The sequence below is a fragment of the Trichosurus vulpecula genome, chromosome 5, assembly GCF_011100635.1.
Source record: "Trichosurus vulpecula isolate mTriVul1 chromosome 5, mTriVul1.pri, whole genome shotgun sequence".
Classification (NCBI taxonomy): Eukaryota; Metazoa; Chordata; class Mammalia; order Diprotodontia; family Phalangeridae; genus Trichosurus; species Trichosurus vulpecula.
Genome location: NC_050577.1, coordinates 202,721,790 through 202,742,561, shown reverse-complemented (window position 1 = coordinate 202,742,561; position 20,772 = coordinate 202,721,790). Strand labels below are relative to the sequence as shown.

Here is a 20,772-nt window from a genome sequence, read left to right as displayed (position 1 = left end):
AGGCAGGAAGCCCAGACCAAAGTGTGGCCTGTAGTTCTGTCACTCTGAACCAGCAGAACCTTCCAGTTGGCTGATAGTGGAGAAGTCTAGAAGCAGTCTCGTGTTGGCAGAATTTTGCTGATTGAAAAGTATGTGTGTATGTGTGTGTGTGTGTGTGTGTGTGATTGTAAAAAAGAAAAAGAAAAGTCACAGACATGGGAAATGGAGTGTCATGTTTGAAGGAATTAAAAAAAAAACTATTATGGCATGGCTCAGCTGTGGACAGTAACTGTCTCTTCAATTTTGAGGATTCCTTGAAGTGTTTTCTAGGCATATTTATATAATCCTGAGTCTGTCTTGGTAGGTTAATTTCCATCTATTTAATGCATTCTGTAGTTATTTCGAACGAGATTTCTCTATTTTTTAAAGTAATATACAGATATACTGAAAATTCTGTTAATACATTTCAAACCATTGATTCTGAGAGGTTTTTAAAAATAAATCATCATATTATCTGCAGAAAGGGATGCACAGAGCTAGCATTTGGGGGGACACATTTTTAGAGTAATTTTGTCAATGTTTATTCTTTTAATTATATTTACTTCTCTTTATTACTATTGAACACTGCTAGGCTTGTCAAATAATAGGAGAGAAAGGAGTATCTTTTTCTTTACCCCCAAACTTGTTGCTACAGCTTCCAGTCTTTCTCCATTGGAATACCAATAATGCTTGGTATCAGATATATGTTTTTGATTATATTAAACAATGGCCCTTCCACGCCTATGCCTTTTAGGATTTTAAAAATTAAATGAGGGGTTTATTGTGTCTAAGGTTGTTTCTGAATCTATTGATATAATTTTACTTTTGGCCATTTATGTGACTGATTATGTTGTTTCTCTAATGTTAAACCATTTTTCCATAGTATAAATACAACTTGATCATAATGACTAATATCTCAGATATGTTGCTATATTCTTTTTGCTAAGCTTTTGTTTAGTCTTTTTGTCTTTTCACTGGGCCTGGAAGTCAGGAAGTCCTAAGTTCAAAGATGGCCTCAGACACTAACTAGTAAGGTGCTCGAAACTGGGTAAATCACTTAACTGCTGTTTGCTTCAGTTTCCTCAACTATAAGATGGGGGTAATAACTTTGCCTAAGCACTTACCTTGTAGGGTTGTTGTGAGGATCAAAAAAGATTAGCACAATGTCTGAACAAAATATATATTTATTCCCTTCCTTTTCCTTTCCCTTTTTTGCATCAGTATTCATTATCGGTATTGTTATACATAGTTTTATTTCTATGCTGTGACCTCCTTTGGCTTGTGTACCAAGACTGCATATGTACGTCAGAGAAAAAATTCCAGATTAGCTGAACCTTGAATCTAACCTATTATAGTATTTCTTATATTAGTTGCTCATAACTACTCCCCCATAGTTTTCTTCTTTTGTGCCTTTTATTACATTATTTGGGGAGAAGCTTGTACTCCAGAATTTCAATGGATCTATGATCTCATTAGTATGGGTAGTAGTACAGGGTGTCCCTAAAGTGTGGACATATAGGCAAAAATGCATACTTTGAAATATTGGGAATATTAACAAATCTTAGCCCCTTGACTTCTTTTTCTGGGGTATGCTAATGGAGAAGGCGTATTCAATGAAAATCACAGATGCAACACACTTGATTGAACACATAAAGAGTGAATGTGCTAAAACTGACAGCAACGTGGAGTTATTGCATTGAGTTCACGTGAATCTTGCAAAGCACATCAACCTTTGCATCACAAATGATGGAAATCATATTGAAGGTGTTATTTGTTAATACTCCAATTAAATAAAATGTTGTTGAAAATTTCATTTTTTGAAACTATGCCTTTTTGCCTGCATCTAGACTTTAGGAACACCCTGTATAATTCCCCCACCCCAGCCTGTCCTTGTGTGACTTTTGTTCAAGTCCTTCCACAAATTTGCCATTTACCTCCTCCCCTCCCCTGCTAGGGGACTTCCTCTTGTTTTCTTCTGATTTCTGGGTTATCAATGAGGCATATAGATTGTTCATTTATTAAAACTCCCTCTCCTAACATGACCAGCCCATATATTTTTTTCCTGGTCATATGTTTTTATGACATTATTTTCATCATTTCTCCGTAATTCTTCATTTAATTTGTTGAGGGCTTCTCAGAACCACTGTGAACCTCTCTTGCCTCTTGGGTGATCAACAAACTTCCATTTTGGAGGTTACCTATACAGTACCTGTCTAAACCAAACCAACAGCATAGGAAAAATAATAGTGTTAAATATATGGGCCTTTGCTTAAGGGAGAAGTGTGAGATCAATAAAAGAATTGTAAAGTTTCCCAGTTGCAACGCACTCTCTTCCGTTTGTTCCTCTTGTTCTGTTGTGAGCACAGCTCATTATGCATTTACAAAGTCTGGTCAAGATATACGTACTGACATATTCTATGGCTTCTAGTGTTGAATATCAAATTCTCTCTAGAACTGAGGTTAAGGATCACCCAAACGGAACAGTTGCAGTCCGCATCGTTGGTGGGTGTTCATGTATCAAGATGTTAGAGGGTGTATTTTTACCCACGAATGCTCACCTCCACAGAAGTAGCAGTAATTTCCCACCTTTGTACATCTCGAGAAGAGAAATGATGCAGGGAAGAGCACGAGAGGTTTTGAATGAGGCCAGAAGGCGCAAGGATGAGAGCGCGCCCAGGAAGGGGCATGGCCCCGACTGCGGCGAGGGAATTCTTTAATCTACTGAGTTGCCATGGGAATGAAGCTGAGGTACTAAACCAACTGGGTGGTAGTGAAAGACGGTGGTGTTCCGGCGTGGGTTTGAATTAAACTGTTCCAGCTGTTGTGGAATCTGGGTCGGCACATATGACAACTGAGGGGCGCTTGATGTGCGATGGACAAGCAGACGAAGTAGCTGTATTGTGGGAATGGTGAGGGAAGTGATCCCAAACTCAATGCCATTAGCTCAGGGAAAATGGGAGGTACAGGAGCCACAACCACACAAAAGAGGAAATAGAACCCGCGAGCGGAAGCAAAACCTTTACCCTCTCGGGGGATTACACATTCCTCCGCGCCGGAAGAACGCGGCGGCTTGTTTTTTTTTTTTTTTTTGTCTCCTCCCTCTGCCCAATTCCTCTTTCTCCTTATAGCTCCCAAACTAGGGGTGGGAGGGGGAAGGGCGGTCGAGTGCCCCTTGGGGGTGGGTGAAGCCCTCGCTCTGGCGGAGATGAGCAACGGTGTAAGGGGCATTTAAAGCAGCAGCGGAAGGATCCGTGTGCCACTATTTGGCGGAGGGATCTGACTTCGCTTTGACTTCCGGGGGCGTCCGTGGGGGCTCGAGAGGAAAAAGGCCCTAAAGAAACAATAACAAACAGGAGGAGGAGGAGGAGGAAGTTCCCGGACTGTTTCCAGCCGCTGTGGCCCTTGCGGGACTATGAGCTCTCTTCCTTGCAGGGGGACGTGAAAGGACCCGGCTGGGTTCCTGCCACCCCCTCCTCTCTGATTTCCCCCCCTAGTCCACAGCTCGGGGAGGGGGGTATCCCCTCCGTGTGGACATGGCGGGTGCGGGGCCGGGGGGCTACGCGGCCGAGTTCGTGCCGCCCCCGGAGTGCCCGGTTTTTGAGCCCAGTTGGGAGGAGTTCACCGACCCGCTCAGCTTCATCGGCCGGATCCGGCCCCTGGCCGAGAAAACCGGCATTTGCAAGATCCGACCTCCCAAGGTACGGGGGTGGGGTCGGCTGCTCTTTGCCTCAGTTTCCCCAGCCTTGAGCCTCGGGTTCCCGGGGAGTGGTGACCTCGGTGTTTGACCACCTCTTTTTTCCATGGGGAAGGGCTTTCTTGAATCATCTGTTATGCCGGGAGCGGGGCTCCTGTGGTCCTTCTCGATCCACCCGTCTCGTCCGGATGCAAGGGGCGCCCTGGGGTGCTGACGGGGCCCGGGGGAGGGGGCAGGGCAGGGTGGGGCGGCTCCATCTGCGCTGCTTTGTCGTTGTCTCCTTCCCAGCTCCCCCCTCCCAGGTTCCATTTAAACTTGCTCCAAGGGCTTTCCCACTCTTCCATCTCGGGTTTTGGCCTTGTGGGTGTCTTCACGAGGCATGGGGAGACTTAGTTGTTCCCCGGGGCAAGTGATACAGTGTTGGTTACAGCTGCATCGAAGGGGCATTGCCAAGAAGAGGCAGGGAGACGCCGCTGACCCTTTAAACCTTAGGGAAAAGAGCTGTTAGTGTCAGTAGTTGTTGGTGTTCTGAATGAGGGAAAACGTTCAGTTCATTCTTTGATCCTAGATTCTATGTTACTGCTGACTCTGATTTATGTATCTTTTTTTCTGTTGCAACTCAGTAGTGCTAGTAGGGACTGAAAGACCTCATACTTTTAGCATGCAAGAAGAGGGAGATTAGTATGTGACAAAGGGGGAGGACAGGTATTTCCATAGTTTGAAGATCTGCAACCCAAAGGGGTTAGCGAAGGTGCTCAAGGTCAAATAGGAAATTGCTAATTGAGGTGGTTTTAGAAGCCAGGTACGCTTTCCTGTATTTTATCCGCTGGATAGTGTTTACTTTACCCTTTGGTTAGCTGAGCAACTTGGATCAAGATGACCATTTTGATGAAGATACTGGTATTGGACACTGTTAAAGGTGTTTAAAAAAATCTCCAAAAACACATTTTTAGAGATGTTTATGTGAAGGTACTGTAAAATGTAGACAGAAAGAACGCAGTAGAAAGAACTTAGAAAAATAAAATTAATATTGAGGATAAAAAAACCCCATATAATTACTATTGTGATACATTTGCCCATGCTACAAAGCTTCCACTTAGTTTATTTACAGAATTTTGGGAGTTTTCATATTTATTACTGCTTTGTTCTAAAGGCAGCCTGGTGTAGTTGATAGAATACTGGGCTTGGAATTAGGAGGAATTGTTAACAAATCCTTTCTATGATAGTAGTTTTGTGACCTTGAGCAAGTCACATAACCTCCTTGAACTTTAGGCAGATCTCTAGAATTTTAAAACCAGAGAAGGGCCATCCATCTGCAGTGGTGTAGGGAGTTCCCCTTACACTCACAGATCCTTCAGATTCATTTGTGTTACAAGAATCATTTTAACCTTTTTTAAAAAATGCTTTTAAATTAGGAAGTTATCAGTTTTTGACTTATTAATTACAAATTCCCTTTAAGAGTTTCTTTGGGGATTAAAAAAGCTTATATAATTCTTAAAACAATTGAAATAGTAAACTAAATTTTTCTTTCTAGAACTTTATTTAAAAAAAAAAACAACACTTGCTGACAATTTCATGTCAGTGTTGGCAGATTTATAAAGTTTACAGCATTGGCTAGTCACTACTTTTTATCTTTTTCTTTCCAGCTTTTTAAATGGCTTTACTGTTATGTTAGTCAAATTAAGGTTGAGATCCTGTCCCCAAATTGACTTAAACTTTATTCTGCCAAACTCCACATTAAATATGTTATCACATTTCAGTCAAGCAAATACTTTGATCTGAAAGTTATAACCACATTTTTGTGTGTTCTCTCATGTGTACATTGTTGTTTTAAATATATTTATTATGTATCCTGATACTAGCCATCATATATCTCATATATATGGCATAGTCTCTTCTCTTGATAGATTTGCATTCTGAGGTGCTGTTGCACAATGCAAATACATCAAATACAAATACTTCACAAACTTTAATTTTATTACTTGATCTATTTGGTTGCTTCTACATTCCATTTTTCTTTATAATTTATTACACCTGAAGGGAAAAGGTTTTGTGGAAAATTAGTCTTTATATTAAACTTACCTAGTGTGGGGAAGATTTTTTATGAGTAAGAATATAAGAAAGAGCTGTTAATATGTGAGAATTGTTTTTGATAAACAATATTGATATTTTGAGACCTTTTTATGTTAATAGATGACTGAATAGCCTATGACTTAACGTCTTCATGACTTGTGGCAAATCATTCCTTAAATTGTAGGTATACATTCTTTGTATATTAAACATTAATCTTTCTTATTCAGGATTGGCAGCCTCCATTTGCATGTGAAGTAAAAAGTTTTCGGTTTACTCCTCGAGTCCAACGTTTAAATGAACTTGAGGTAAGTGTGTTTTTACCAGGAATATCATGTCATTTTTATATTCAAGGAGCCACTTTTTTCTTTCTGTCCCATGTCTTCATATCTTCAGACAGAGAGAGAGAAATTTTTAAAGCTTATGTAAGCATTGCTCAGGAGAGGCAGCATGAGCTTAGGAGTTAGGAGGACCTGAGTTTGAGTCTTTCCTCTGATTTCTCCTGGCTGTAAGATCCTGGGCAAATCACCTAACCTCTTGAAGATCAAGTGCTAAACAGTATTGACAGAGGAAATTCACTAATATTGTTGAAATAAAAGATTCCATGCTCTGCCTCCACCCCATGCTAGTACTTACAGTTACTGTTAATTAGAATGAACTGCTTGAAGCATGGAGGATGGGTCTGATTTATTTGTTGCCTAAAAAAACTACATCAGTTTTTGTATTTAACTTATAGAAGTTGAAATGTAATCATGGTTTACAATAGTGGGTGAGGGCAGCAAGTGCTATGCTTTGAGAATCCTGTGTCTGTAAGATACATGCTAACTTTTCCCCTTCTAGGTTATTATTTCTTAAGTATTTTCTAAGTAATTTTTTAAGTAAATCTTCACAGTCCTCTGTCTATAGATTTGGTCTGTGTAAAGGACACTCATTAATAAACTTAATATATAGGAAACTTTTCTGTTTTTCAGTTTTGTTGTAATCTTTTATGTCATAATCCTTGAACTATTTCCTCTCTTTCTTATGTTCTCCAAGTTATAGGTGTCATCTCTCCCTCATTCCACATACCAAATCAGTTGTCAAATCTTGCTGTCTTGCCTCCACTCTCTTTCATCCAATCCCTTCCCTTGTCACATAGCCACTACTTTAGTGTAGGCTCTCATCTCTTTTTGCCTGGGCAATTGCAGTGGCCTCCTAATTTGTTTTCCTGCCTCAAATTTCTTCTCCAGTCCATTCTCCACATAGCTGCCAGAGGGATTTTCCTTCTGTACAGATATGATCATGTTATGCCTCTATTCAGTAAACTGAAATGTTTCCCTGTAGCTTGTGGGATCAAAAATAAACTGCTCTGCTTGGCAACTTGACCTTTCCCTGTTGTTTGTTATCATTATGTATCACTCCTCTTTTTGCACTATATAGTCCAGTAAAATTCTGCTTTTTTTTCTCTGTACCTTACTCAGGGAACCCTCTGTCCTGTTTTCATCCGTTTGCTCTGCAGGCCCCCATGCCTGGAATGTACTCTGTTCTCACCTCTGCCTCCTAGACTCCCTCACTCTCCTTGAAATGCACTTCAGACACCACATGAAGCCTTTCCTGATTCCCTCTGTCCTCACCTAACAGTTGTCTTCCTCTTTAACTCTACTGTATTTATGTAATATGTGTTTATATATGTACAGGTTGTTTATCCCAACATAATATAAATTCCTTAAGAGCAAGGGTGATTTCATTCTTTGTACTAAGATTCGCCAGTACCTAGCACACAGTACCTGGTACATAGTAGACACCTAATAAATGCTATTAACTGGTTATAGTCTAATTATATATTATTATACTACACATTGCATGGTATAGTGGAGAAAGTGCAGGACTTGAAGTCAGAACAGCTCTGGATTTGCATGCTTCTGACTAGTTCTGTGATTTTAGGCAGGTTCACTGAACCTCTCTGAGCCTCAGTCACCTTATCTTTGAGGTGCGATTGATAGTTATTCATAGTACCTATCTTGAAATGTAGTTGTGAGGATAATTTTATATACATACATACACTGTATTATTTATCTGCATATATACATATAAACATTTTTATATGTATAATATACATATATAAAGTACTATATAAACATCAGCTATATTATTACTTTTTAACAATTAAATAGAAAATTTAGTCTACTTCATTGAGATTGAAAACTTCTTAGTCTTAACACTTAATTTCTCTTCTTTCTCTTCACAGGAGAATTTATCCTTATTTCATACTAGGAGTCTAACTACAGTCTTGGTTTTATTCCTTCCTGCTGCCTTCATGACCTTGTTTTGACAGTCATCTGCCCTCTTTGACACATTTTTAATCTCTCCCTCCCTCTCTGCTGGCCCCTTATTTGCCTATAAACATGCTTATTTCTCCCTCCTTTTTAAAAAAAAAAACCTTCCTACTCGATCTAGCAATCTGTCCAATTCTCCCTTTTTCCTTTGATACCATATTTCTTGAAAATATTGTTTATTTATTGTCTCCATTTTTTTACCACCCATGTTCTTTTTAGCAGCTTGAAATCTGGCTTCCAACTTTAGTATTTATTGAAGCGGCTTTCTAAAGTCCACCAATGACCTTGACATGATGACCTTTTTTCATACTTTACTCCTTTATTTCTTGTAGCATTGATACTGTTGACCTTCCTTTCTTCTTGGATTCTCTATTCCTTACCCTTTAGAGATATCTTATTCTTGTGACTCTCTATAATTACATCTAATTCCTTAAGATAAATATCCCGTAAAGTTCTGTCCTTGGTACTCTTCTGATTTTTCTAATGCTTTTTTCCTTGGCAAACTTTCACTTTAAAATTTAACTATCATCTCTTTTGAGATGATTCTTAATCTATTTCCTTTGAGGTAAAGATGGTTTTATTTTTATCTTTATGTCCTCACCATGTACCAAAGTGCCTTATACTTAGTGTGTTTGAACTAAATTTCATTGATGATTTAACTTCATGTGTTTCTGATATCTAGTGTATTTATTTCTTTGTTTTGTGTCTCAGGCAATGACCAGAGTGAGGCTGGACTTCTTAGATCAACTAGCAAAATTCTGGGAACTTCAGGGATCTACCCTGAAAATACCTGTGGTGGAGAGAAAAATCCTTGATCTGTACGCTTTAAGTAAGGTAAGGGTTAAGCTTAGGTTAGAAGTTAAGACTAAGGCTAACAAATTTATGTTTCAAATAAACCTGGGAGGAAGACAGGGATTCCTGGGTAGAATCTGATGAGAAATGGAATATCATTTTGATTTCGTACATATTAAATGAAATGGTAAGAGTATAGCCTAACTTTTAAAACTATGCATTTAAATTTTTTCTTACATATTTAATTACCCCACACCAGACTGAGTGCTGTGATAATACACAGTATACAGAAGACTTATTACCGTCCTGGTAATAGTTTTTGCATTTTGAGGTAACTGAAAAGTATCCTTGTGTATAACTTTTTATCTTTCTGCTTCTTAAACAGAAATTCTCTTCTGAAGACAATACTACATAGTAAAGGTTTTCATTTCACCTAGTCTGGAAAGTTGTGCAGATCAGTATTATTTATCTCATCAGGTCATGTTTTCTGTTTAGTTGAGAGTAACATCAGCTAGTAGACTAAGCAAATTCCTGGAAATATTTCTCTTTGTCAGTCTCTTGTTTTCAAATTATTGAAGCTCTCTGTAAAAGCCAAATAAGCTTAATCTGACATTTAAAAGTAGAGAGTATTGTAAAATTTGTTGCCAACACATGCCAGTGTGAAGCATCTTGAGTATGTCAGATATTTTGGATACAAAGATAAAAGTAAAACAGTTCCCTCAAGGCGCTTACATTCTGTTCCTAAAATACTAGACAGTCATAGCAGTTGTAACTTATGAGGGATAAAGCTGTAAGTAGTATTATAGTGGATATAATCTGAGTAATTTTGTAAGATGAACTGTGTTTATTTTTGTTTCAAAAATTGTTTCAAAAAAACCTAATTGTTTCAAAGCAGAAATTGTTTCTCATTTATGTTAAAGTTAATTTTGTAGTAATACTTTTCATTTAGAGTAAAAAGTATGACTTAATAGTTGAATTTTTTATTAGGCACATTTGTACTCAGAAGTCTGAGAAGCATAGTATTGATGTGCTTAAAAAAAAGCTGTTGACGTATGCTTGCCTACAAGATGGTAGCGTCAAGTTAATTGTCTTCTGTGGTTATATGAAAATCAATAGTAACATCATTGCTAATTATGGCAGATTTTCAGAGGTGCTCATGTGTCTTCGTATAGGAAATCATTGTTAGAGTGAAAGTAATATGCTTAGGAATTTCTTTAATGTTTTATTTTGTATCAAATTATATCAAATTTTTTTTGGCACTTGACACTTTGTTTACATTTTTGTATTAGCTTTGATTACATTTTAGGGGTCTAACAAAAATAAGAAATCTTTACCTAAAAGTTGCTTTAGCAGTTGTATTTTACTACTAGTACTTTCACCACAGAATTTCTTCAACCTTCAAACAAACTTAACATAGGATAGTTTGAAAAAAAAAACAACCTCAATAAATCACCAATGAAAGTGTCGTACATAAGGTTTATAACCTAGACTAAGCTGACTTCATGTTGTTTTTTTCTGAAGCAGTGTTATAGTTAAAAGGTGAAAGTTGAGTAATCCCATGATAGGAAGTTAGATTACATTCTAGATTTCATTTTTATTAGGTGAAAAAGTTAACACTAGAGTATATGTTCTTATTGAACTTCATTGAGCCTATTCAGAGAATTTATGTTGAGTAGGTGAAATTTGAGTATATACCTTGGTATTTAGGCAGCCCAGATTTATTGTGCAACCTTGAACAAATACATCTGAAATCTATAAAAATGTTTGCTTATAAGACTGTAAGACTCATTGAGATTCAAAACTAATGAAAAGCTATGTAGTAATTCTCTTTACATTTTACAGTGAATTTGCTTCCAAAGTGGAGACAGTGAAGTTGATTGGGTTTTTTGGGGTGACTGTTTACAAAGCATGGTATTGTCCAGTCAGAGGTTCATCTTGATTTAGAATATTGTAGATGCTTAAGTTGAGAATTCTAGTGGTTTGGGATTGTGAGGTAAATCTTTTAAACTTTTAACAAAGTTATGTGTGACTAGTTTTCTTTTTGTTATAGATTATGTACTCTGGGGATCTTGAAATACTTTGATCTTTTAATATTTTTTAAGGTAGCACGTTTTCATTCTTGTTACAATGGATAGAGAATATGCCTCCAGGCTAGGAAGGTCTGTGATCTTGTTCCATCTCATAATGGCTCTGTGACCTTGGGCGAGTCACTTAACTTCTCAACACTAGTAACTCAGCTTGTTGCTGAGAAGGTGCTGACCTGCATCGGTAGAAGGCATTTCTTCACCTTGGAGTTTCTTATATGAATCCAATCACAGGTCCAGTCTCTATCCCTATGACTATGGTGTTTCCTGTTGTCACTTCCTTTTTTTTTAATCCCCCTATGATTTACTCTTAATATCTACATGTGGTGCTTAGACTATGCTATTAGTGAAGTCGCACTAATTTTTAAAAATATAATTGATTTAATAATAAACATCCCATTCATTCTGCCTATTAAAATTGGTCCCAATTTCAGCCACACTTGTTTTTAGAAGACTGGACTTTTGGCCTATTCTGAGAGGGGCATTGAGAAAAGGTTTATATTTTCAGATACTAGACATGTCTAGTCTATCACAATTCTGGAATCTCTCAAGAGGAGAAATCTAGTTTTAACACAGCTTAAGCTTTTTTGTATTTGTTCAAATGAAGCCAAGATCGTGGTTATGATCTCTTTGTTTCATTTCATGACTGCAGACTGCTAACACTAGTGTCCTTCTCTCAAATGTATGCCATTGATCACAAGGGAAACTTGGCATGCAAATGTCGATGAATTAGTACAAATCCGTAATTATTACCAGAAAAAGCGCTGCAAATACAGTCCTTAATGATAGTGGAATAGCAGTGTGTCTTTTGAATATGAAGGAGAGTCCATTATTTTATAGCTTATATTTATATATTGCTTTATAGTTTATAATGTGCTTTCAACAGCCATTGAGGCAAATGCTGTAAGCCTTGTTATATCCATTTTACAGAATAGGTAACTGAGGTTCAGAAATGTAATGTAAGTTTCACTTGAGGTCAGGCCTTCTGACTCCATATCTAGTGCTCTTAACACTGGATCCTGTTTTCTTTCTGTTAATATGTGATAATAGTTAGGATTCATCAAGGAACAGTGCAGTTGTTTTCAGGCAGGACTTCACTCTAGAAAGGTAATTGTTTTTTCATTAAAAAAATTAAACCCTATTAGGAAACCAAAATACACACAGACTCAGGAAAGGTCCACCAGTTTCTTTGGACAGTGTTATGCTTTGTTTGTGCTTGTTTTGACACAGCACTTCCCAACAAATAGCCCAACACTTTTAGAAAGTACATTCCCTTAGTGAAGCTAAACTGCTCATTGCTATGATGCATAATAGTTATTTTTCCACATTATCAATTAATTGATTTGTTTTGCATATTTTACTTGTTTATTTTGCCTTGCTGAAGAATGTAACTTTTCCCTTGTGTAAATTAAGATGAGGAATTGAGACACAGGTAAAGCAACTTGAGTAAGGTTGGGTAATTTACTTCGTCTCTTTGGATATTGGGTTCCTTATCTGTAAAGTAAGAGGTCGGGGAGGAAATTGGATTAGCCTTTAAGATCTTTCTAGTTATGATATTCCATGATTCTATGCTTTTGTCTGCAGGTTTGTAACTGTTTTTTTTGTAACTGTTTGTAGCTTTGCCCTGATCCTTCCCCTTGTTTGAACAATAACACATGCTAAGTAATAACTCTATTCTTTTTTTTTTTTTTAGATTTTTTTTTTCCAGGGGGGAAGGCAGGGCAGTTGGGGTTAAGCGACTTGCCTAAGGTCAGACAGCTAGCAGGTGTGTCAAGTGTCTGAGGCTGGATTTGAACTCAGGTACTCCTGACTCCAGGGCCGGTGCTCTACTCACTGCACCACCTAAATAGCTCTATTCTTGGTCATTCTGGTCTCATCTACTAATTAGTGCTAAGACCACTGAGTCCCTGGGACTCAGAAAGCCTGGGTTCTAATCTCCATACCCAGCTCTGCTGTGTGACTTTAGGCAAGTTCCTGAATCTCAGTTCCCTCCCCTGAAAAATGAACAGATAGGGCTGAACCAGAGGTTGTTAGCCTGGGATCTATGAGTTTAAAAGAATTTTTTTTTGTAACTATTTCAGTATAATTGGCTTAATTTTTGATCAGTTGGTCAGTCAATAAACATTTATTAGGTACCTGCCATGTATTAGGCACTGTGCTAGCTATATACAGGTTAAATTGGAAATAATCAACAGAGAGTAGGCACTAGAATTAATGAAGGAAGTTGGGAAAGGCTTTTTGCAGAGAATGAGATTTTAGCTATACTTGAAGAAAGCTAGGAGACAGAGATAAGGAGGGAGGACTCATTCCAGGTATGGAGGACAGCCAGTGAAAAAGCCTGGGGTCAGGAAATGGTATGACTTGGTTAAGAAACATTAAGGAGACTAGTGTCACTGTATCACAGAGTATGTGGGAGGATGTAAGGTATAAGAAGACTGGAAAGGCAGGAGAAGGCCAGGTCATGGAGGACTTTAAATGCCAGAGGATTTTATATTTGATGCTATGTATTTTATTTTATGCTCTTTGAAACATTTTTTCTGAGAAGGATCCATAGGCTTCACCAGATTGCCAAAAGAGTTCATGACAAAAATCCCTGGACTAAATGATCTCTTAAGCTTTTTTCATTTTTAACAATTTGAGATATTTACATCATACAGTCCAATAATATCAGCTCCTATGAAATGAGATCTGTGTATATACTTACACTGTACCCAGAACATAACTTTCAATTAGATTTAAAGTAATTTTGGCCAGTTGTTTAGTCATCATATTATTTCAGCATTGTAGTGTTCTGCAGCCAGGTGTACCTCCCGCTGACTTTATCTTTCTCACATGTCAACCTCCTGAATTAGCTAGGTGGCACAGAAGTGCTTAAATTAGAAAAACTTGAGTTTAAATCCTAGACATTTACTAGCTTTGTGACCCTAAGCAAGTCAGTTTACCTTTTCGTGCTTCTGTTTACTCATCTGTAAAATAAGGGAGTTTAACTTTATGGTACCTTCCAATTCTATATCTGTGATCTGTTACTCTGTGTCAGATAGTCTGCCCCTAACCTCCAGAAATTTTGGTCCCCTCCTATCTTTAAATTCTCTCCTTTCTAATTTATAACCTCTGTGAATTGTTGAAACTTTAACTCTAGTCACTCTCAGCCTTAACACATGTATTTTGTACTGTTTGTGTGTATTTTTTCGTGGATATGTGAAAGCATCACAGACCTTTTTTCGTGTGTTTTCATCCTATCTCAGATGGTAATCTCCTTAAAGGCACAGGTTTTGTATTTTTGTGTTTTAATTTTCCATTGATATCTAATTATAATACAGGGTTTTATATAAAGTGAGTTCAGCAAATGTTCTGACTTACTGAGTAGTTTGTTGGTACCCAAACACTGCTTCAAACAGTTTAAAACATTTAAATAGCATTAAAAAAATCTTGCTGCAAGTTTTGATAATTTTGGTCTTAGCTGGGTCATTAGAGAAAAAGAATTCCAGAGATTTGAGTCCAGAATTTTTTTTTTGTTTACTAGATATAGAACCAGATTGTTGAATAGACTTTCTTTTTCTAAAATTCTGTTTATTTTCTTCTCTTTCAGATTGTTGCCAGCAAAGGAGGCTTTGAAATGGTGACAAAAGAGAAGAAGTGGTCTAAAGTGGGTAGTCGATTAGGCTATCTGCCAGGCAAAGGAACTGGGTCCCTGTTGAAGTCTCATTATGAAAGGATCCTTTACCCTTATGAGCTTTTTCAGTCTGGAGTCAGCCTTATGGTGAGTCATTACTCTTTTCAGAAATTGACCCAATACAGCTTGTCTGTAGTATCAACTTGAGATGCACCTTGGTATTTAGGTATCATGAATACATTTCCATTCTGTGAAACAGAAATGGTTTAGAATAAGCTAGCAGTTATCCACATGGAATTAGATTGCCTCAGTCACCATGGCCAATATTAAAACAAATATATTTGAAAATTTAAAATCAAATTTGTTTCATTAGTGAGCAAGGTTTGAAGACTTCATCTACATTATTGGAAATGTACTTTTCTTTTTCCTAGTGATTTACAATGACTCTTTACATTTTAGTACTTCAGTAACTTAAAGGTTTTGTGATTTCATCAACATCAACACCTGATGCAAAATCTCTATGACTTGTGTGTGATATCACCTAGCAGCCAGGCCTTGTGTTTACTTTTCTGAACTTAGCTAGGCTGATATTTAGATATCACATACAGTCTGACACCTGACCCATGTTTTAAACTTCCTAAAAATATAATTCTCCCTGATTCAGTGGTTTTGTATCAGGTTATTGGTGGTTTATATCCTTCTCTCAATGACTTTCTTACCTTGTCTGATCAATGATTCTGTTGTCCTTCTGTGCTCTGATCCTTTAGGGTGTCCAAATGCCCAATTTGGATATTAAGGAAAAAGTGGAGGTTGAGGTTGTCAGCACTGATGCCCAGACTTCCCCAGAGCAAGGCACAAGAATGAACATTCTACCGAAGAGAACCAGGCGCATAAAATCTCAGGTATTCAGGATCCACTGACCACCTGAGAGAGAAATACAGTTAATCATCAGTGCAGTAGAATTGACTAGAAAGTATTTCTGGTTATTGGATCTCATTTATATATACTAGTTTTTATACCTCAGAGAACTTTCTCACTCTCTTTGGGAGATAGGTTGAAGAAATTGTGAACCCTTAATTAATTGTTCTCAGATTGACTAGCAATCTGTTTATTGTGAATATTTCTCAATCGAGAAAGGAAACCATTAGGTGGATGACTGGGAAACTATGACCTGTTTCCAGTCTCATTTTGTTCAATTAATAAAAAGATTTTTAAAAAGTCTTTTAGGGAACTTGGATTTGGAAAAGGTGGTTTTATTTTTCATTTGTTATTTCTGTAAACTATCATAAAGTAAATTTATATGAGCCTAGGATATCCTAATGTAGTTGCTATATTGTTCATGAATCCAAGAACCAGTGTCAACAAGTCAATAAGCATTTATTAAGCACCTACTATTTGCCAGGTGCTGTGCTAAGTGCTGGACATATAAAGAAAGGAAAAATATCCGTTTGTCATCAGTGAACCACAACGTCATGAAACTTATGTGAAAACTAAGTTTCTTAGAAATGAAAATGCACAGGGAACCCAAAGAGTTCACAATCCATACAAAAGTTTGCATGTTTATAACAGTACAACAAAGGAAGGAAGAGGAAACACAAATCTCTACCTACAGGAGCATGACATGAGAGGGGGAGAGGTGAAGTAAAGGTGGGAAAAAGACAGAACCCCTCCTGCAGGGGAGGAGCAAGGTGATGGCAAAAGCTGAATTCTTTTCCCTTGGGAACTGCTAGACTGTTTTCCATAGAAATCTTTCCAATGCACTGGAGGCATTCCATAGATACTAGGGCAGCACTGAGACTGTCCATCTATTATTTTTTACTTCCACTATATGACCAGTTTATTTCCTCTTCTGCTCACACATTTTCTGAATGATTTATTTAAGGAAATTTCTATGTGTTAATCATTGCTGGCAATATGCCATATACTATTTATGTCCAAGATGAATCTTATGTATAGACAGAGCTGTACTGGTAAATGTTTAACAACTGGGGAGGACAGGATACACTTGTAAGTTTGATGTACATTATTAAAAATTTCTCCATCACTTCTTTTAGTCTAAATAATCAACAAATCAACAAATGAAGCCCTGATTTGTGGTGGTTGCCAGTTTCCGAGGTATAAATGCTCACACAAACCACAAACTGCATCTTTTTAGAACCTTGCCACAAAAAAAAAATATCATTTCCTAGACTTTAAACCTTGCAAACTCTTTATTTTTCTTCCCCTTTTGCAACTTCACATTTTTTTTGTTTTTCTGGTCAAAGGTTTTGTGTTTATCATAGATCTTTTTTATGTAGCACAGTAAGAAATTCTTCCTATAAATAAAAAAAAATAGTGTTTCGCACACATAGTATTATAACAAAATAAATTTAAGATCTGACTGTAAAATTTCCCTTGTCTTCACTTAAATTATTTCCCTTTGTCATTGCTATAGAATTTCTAGAAATATACAGATTAATAATGGTAAGAGTGGACATTTTTGTTTCATCTCTATGCTTAGTGGGAAAGTTTCTAAGATTAGAAAGAATACTTGTTCTTGGTTTCAGATATATGTGTTTACATTTCATTCTTGTGCTTTTAGAGTGTTTTTAAATGTGTTCCATTTCATCAAGACTTTTTGTGTATCTATTGATAGAATTATGTGATTATGTTTACTTATAATTCAATATGCTAAAAACAAAGGCAAAATAATTCCTTGGGGGAGATAATATGCAAACAACTATGTACAAACAAGATATGGACAGGCTAAATTTTAGATAATCACAAAGGAAAAGCACTAAGATTAAGGAGGACTGGGAAAGGCTTCTTGCAGAAGGTGAGATTTTAGCTCATTCCTGAAGGAAGCCGGGAAAATCAGGAGATGAAATTGAGTGAAAGAAGTCTTAAGTATGGAGGACCACTGATGAAAATGCCTGGAGTTGAGAGATGGAATATCTGGTTTGAAAAACAGTATGGAGGCCAGTGTCGATGGATTGTAGGGTATGTAGACTGGACTAAGCTGTAAGAAGATTGAAAGATCAGAGGGCCAAATAGAGGAATTTATATTTCATTCTGGAGGTGATAGGGGACTAGTGCAATTTATTGAATTGAGAGGAGGTTGACATGGTCAGACCTGGATTTTAGGAAGTTGACAGCTGATTGGAGGATGGCCTGGAGTGTTGAGACAGGAGGCAAGCAGATCCACCTATTACAATTGTCCAGCATGAGGTTATGAGGGCCTGTACTAGGGTGATGGTAATGTCAGAATAGAGAAGGAGGCATATTCAAGAGCTGTTAAGAAGGTAGAATTGACAAGACTTGTCAGCTGATTGGTGAGGAGTCGAGGATGACATCTATATTGGCAGGCTGGGTGACTGGATGGTGGTATACCAGAGAAACACCTTTTCTTCTTTGTATCTGATTTTCTTTTCTTCTATCTCCTACTCATTCCATTCTGTTCTTGTTTGATGGGATTTTAAAAGACTTTTAGAAACTTAAGTTTTTTTTTTAGATGAGAAATGTGTCATTTAATTTTTAAGTGAGGTGCCTACAGCACGGAGCGTGACAGTAATTTTCTAGTGGTCAGAAACTATGTTATAGGGTTAAAACTAAGGTATTTAGTTATTTAATAAGTTACTCTCCCTTCTTGGATTTCCTTCTAAGAAGGGAACGAAGAGGAGAAGTTGAGGAGAGGAAAGTTCTTTATCACTTTATACATACATATATATATATATATATATATATATATATATATATAATGTGGATATACATAAAAGATTGGGCAGCTAGGTGGTGCAGTGGATAAAGTGTGGGGCATAGAGTCAGGAAGACTTATATTCCTGAGTTCCAGTATGGCCTCAGACATTTACTAGCTGTGTGATCCCTGGGCAAGTCACTTAACCCTGTTTGTCTCAGTTTCTTCATCTGTCAAATGAGCTGGAAAAGGAAATGGCAAACCACTCCAGGATCTTTGCCAAGAAAACCCCATATGGAGTAATGAAGATTTGGAGATGACTGAACAACAGTAACAACTTAAAAATTGCCAAAGATGAAATTTCCATTAGTTTTAAAATCAAAACAAATTGGATCTGGTCATCTGGAGAGAGTACTTTTGAGGAAAAAAATTTTTAAAAATCAAATGAGCTAGTGCATGTAAAGCAGTGGTTTGAAGTTCAAATAAAAATGATCCTTGCAGGCTACATATTACTTCCAAAACTACAATGTAACATTATCTGTATTGTATTGTATTTGTACTTCTTTTGTCAAGCATTTTCCAATTGCATTTTAATCAGGTTCAGGAGTTATACAGGCTGAATATGGCCAGTGACACTTTTGTACTGCACCACCTGCTGTAATGAGGGATATCTATGGCAGAGGTAGTTCTCTTTTAGTGTTGAGTCCCTTTGTGCACTTAATTCCTAAAAATTATTTTATATCATTCTAATTGCAAGGGATTGAATAAATATTTACATTATAGTCCATTGATCTGAAACATTTAACTTGCTGAAATGGTTTGTAATAAGATGGTATTTTGCTTTACGGTAGTAAATAGTAGATTGTATTAGTGTTTGTCATTGTATTATTCCAAAAGTAACCTCTATTTGACAGTAGTCAGATAGGGATTTGAAGAATAAATTCTAAGTGGAAGATAATTGTTTTATTGGAATTACAGTGCCAACACCATATTAATGATCATATTCTCTGTACCTCAAAAGAGAAAATTTGTGTTTTATGGCAGAATTAGGTTTGTTTGAAATCTAGGATTAGAAATGAAAGTTTTGGCTTTCATTCTATTCTATGCTGCTAAGTGGCTAAGTGGATAGAACCCTAGGCCTGGAGTTAGGAAGACCTGAGTTCAAATTCAGCCTCAGATACTTTTTAGCTGTGTGACCTTGGGCCTCAGTTTCCTCAACTTAAAAATGAGGATAGTAATAGCATTTACCTCCCAGGATTGTTGTGAGGAGCAAATGAAATATTTGTAAAGTGCTTAGTACATGGTAGACACTATATAAAATTCTAGTTGTTGCTACTATTGGTCTGCCCCAGATTATTTTTCTCTTTCCCTCCTTGTCCTGATGTCTTCACTGAATGTACTAGACTAATCTATTTGGATTATAGATTTAAAGAGGTCCATGTTTAATTCTGATTCATTCTTACATTGTTTAGCATCTTTTGCTTAGGTGCCCTCAGAGAAATTATTTAATACATATATCCTCATATGCAGGGAATGAGGTATTGAGGTTATAAAACGTGAAATAGTTTCCATCAGTGGATATTTAACCCTTTATTAAAGATAGAAAAATTTTTTCATAGAAAGGGGAAATGGGTAGTCCTTCCTGCTTTAGTGAGAGTGGATTTGGGAAGAGGAGATCAAACTTTCAAGATTAAAGCCAGTTTTACGACTTTTTTTATGGGATAAGAAAAGAAGAACTTGAATATGGGAGGCTAGGAGTTTCCCAATGCTCACATGTTTTTGGTTGACTTTTAGGCAGAGACTGGAGAAGTAAGTAGAAACACCGAATTGAAGAAACTTCAGATCTTTGGAGCTGGGCCTAAGATGATGGGCCTGGCGATAGGAGCAAAGGATAAAGAAGGTAAATTTTGTTTTCTGAACAGGGAAGTGAAATAAAGTACAGTAAGAAGTATCAGTAATAAGGAAAAATTACATGGGTGTCAAGGGATATGAATTACACTCATTGTTACTGTCAGGATTTGTTTGCTTTGAGGAACCATACAAATGTATTTGTAATTTACCTAGAATTTCTCTGAGTTCTAGACTTCAAGTTTGACTTCTAGCTAAGTCACTGTATAAGTCTTCATATTGTGAGAAGTCATATTATATTTATTGGACTTTTATAATGGTTAGAAGGATTTGCCTCTCATCTGTGACATATTGTACTGTTTTCAAAGTTATGTTTGTAAGAAAAAGTAAAATTAGTTTTTTGTCATATAGATTGCCAAAGCTTTTAACTCTTATTTTAAAGGAAGATTGATTCAAAGTACTCTTAACTTACAGAATTTCATTTTCACATATTTGTATTATTTTTTTAATATTTTTAAGTTTTCAATATTGATTTCCACAAGATTTTGAGTTACAAATTTTCTCCCCATTTCTACCCGCCCCCCGACTCCAAGATGGCTTATATTCTGATTCCTTCTTTCCTCAGTCTGCCCTCCCTTCTGTCACCCTCTTCCCCCCTTCTTTTG

At 36.9% G+C, this 20,772-nt stretch overlaps 1 protein-coding gene across 1 annotated transcript in view; it reads left to right on the top strand.

Annotated features, from left to right (window-relative positions):
- The first annotated feature begins 3,307 nt into the window (after positions 1 to 3,307).
- The window catches only part of KDM5A (lysine demethylase 5A), a 106,062-nt gene continuing 88,597 nt past the window's right edge, over positions 3,308 to 20,772 (top strand). The window contains exons 1-6 of the mRNA XM_036758862.1: positions 3,308 to 3,716; positions 6,013 to 6,090; positions 8,809 to 8,931; positions 14,563 to 14,733; positions 15,354 to 15,488; positions 20,054 to 20,159. Coding sequence (XP_036614757.1) covers positions 3,552 to 3,716; positions 6,013 to 6,090; positions 8,809 to 8,931; positions 14,563 to 14,733; positions 15,354 to 15,488; positions 20,054 to 20,159 — 778 coding nt within the window. The 5' untranslated portion in view covers positions 3,308 to 3,551. The remainder of the gene's footprint in view (positions 3,717 to 6,012; positions 6,091 to 8,808; positions 8,932 to 14,562; positions 14,734 to 15,353; positions 15,489 to 20,053; positions 20,160 to 20,772) is intronic.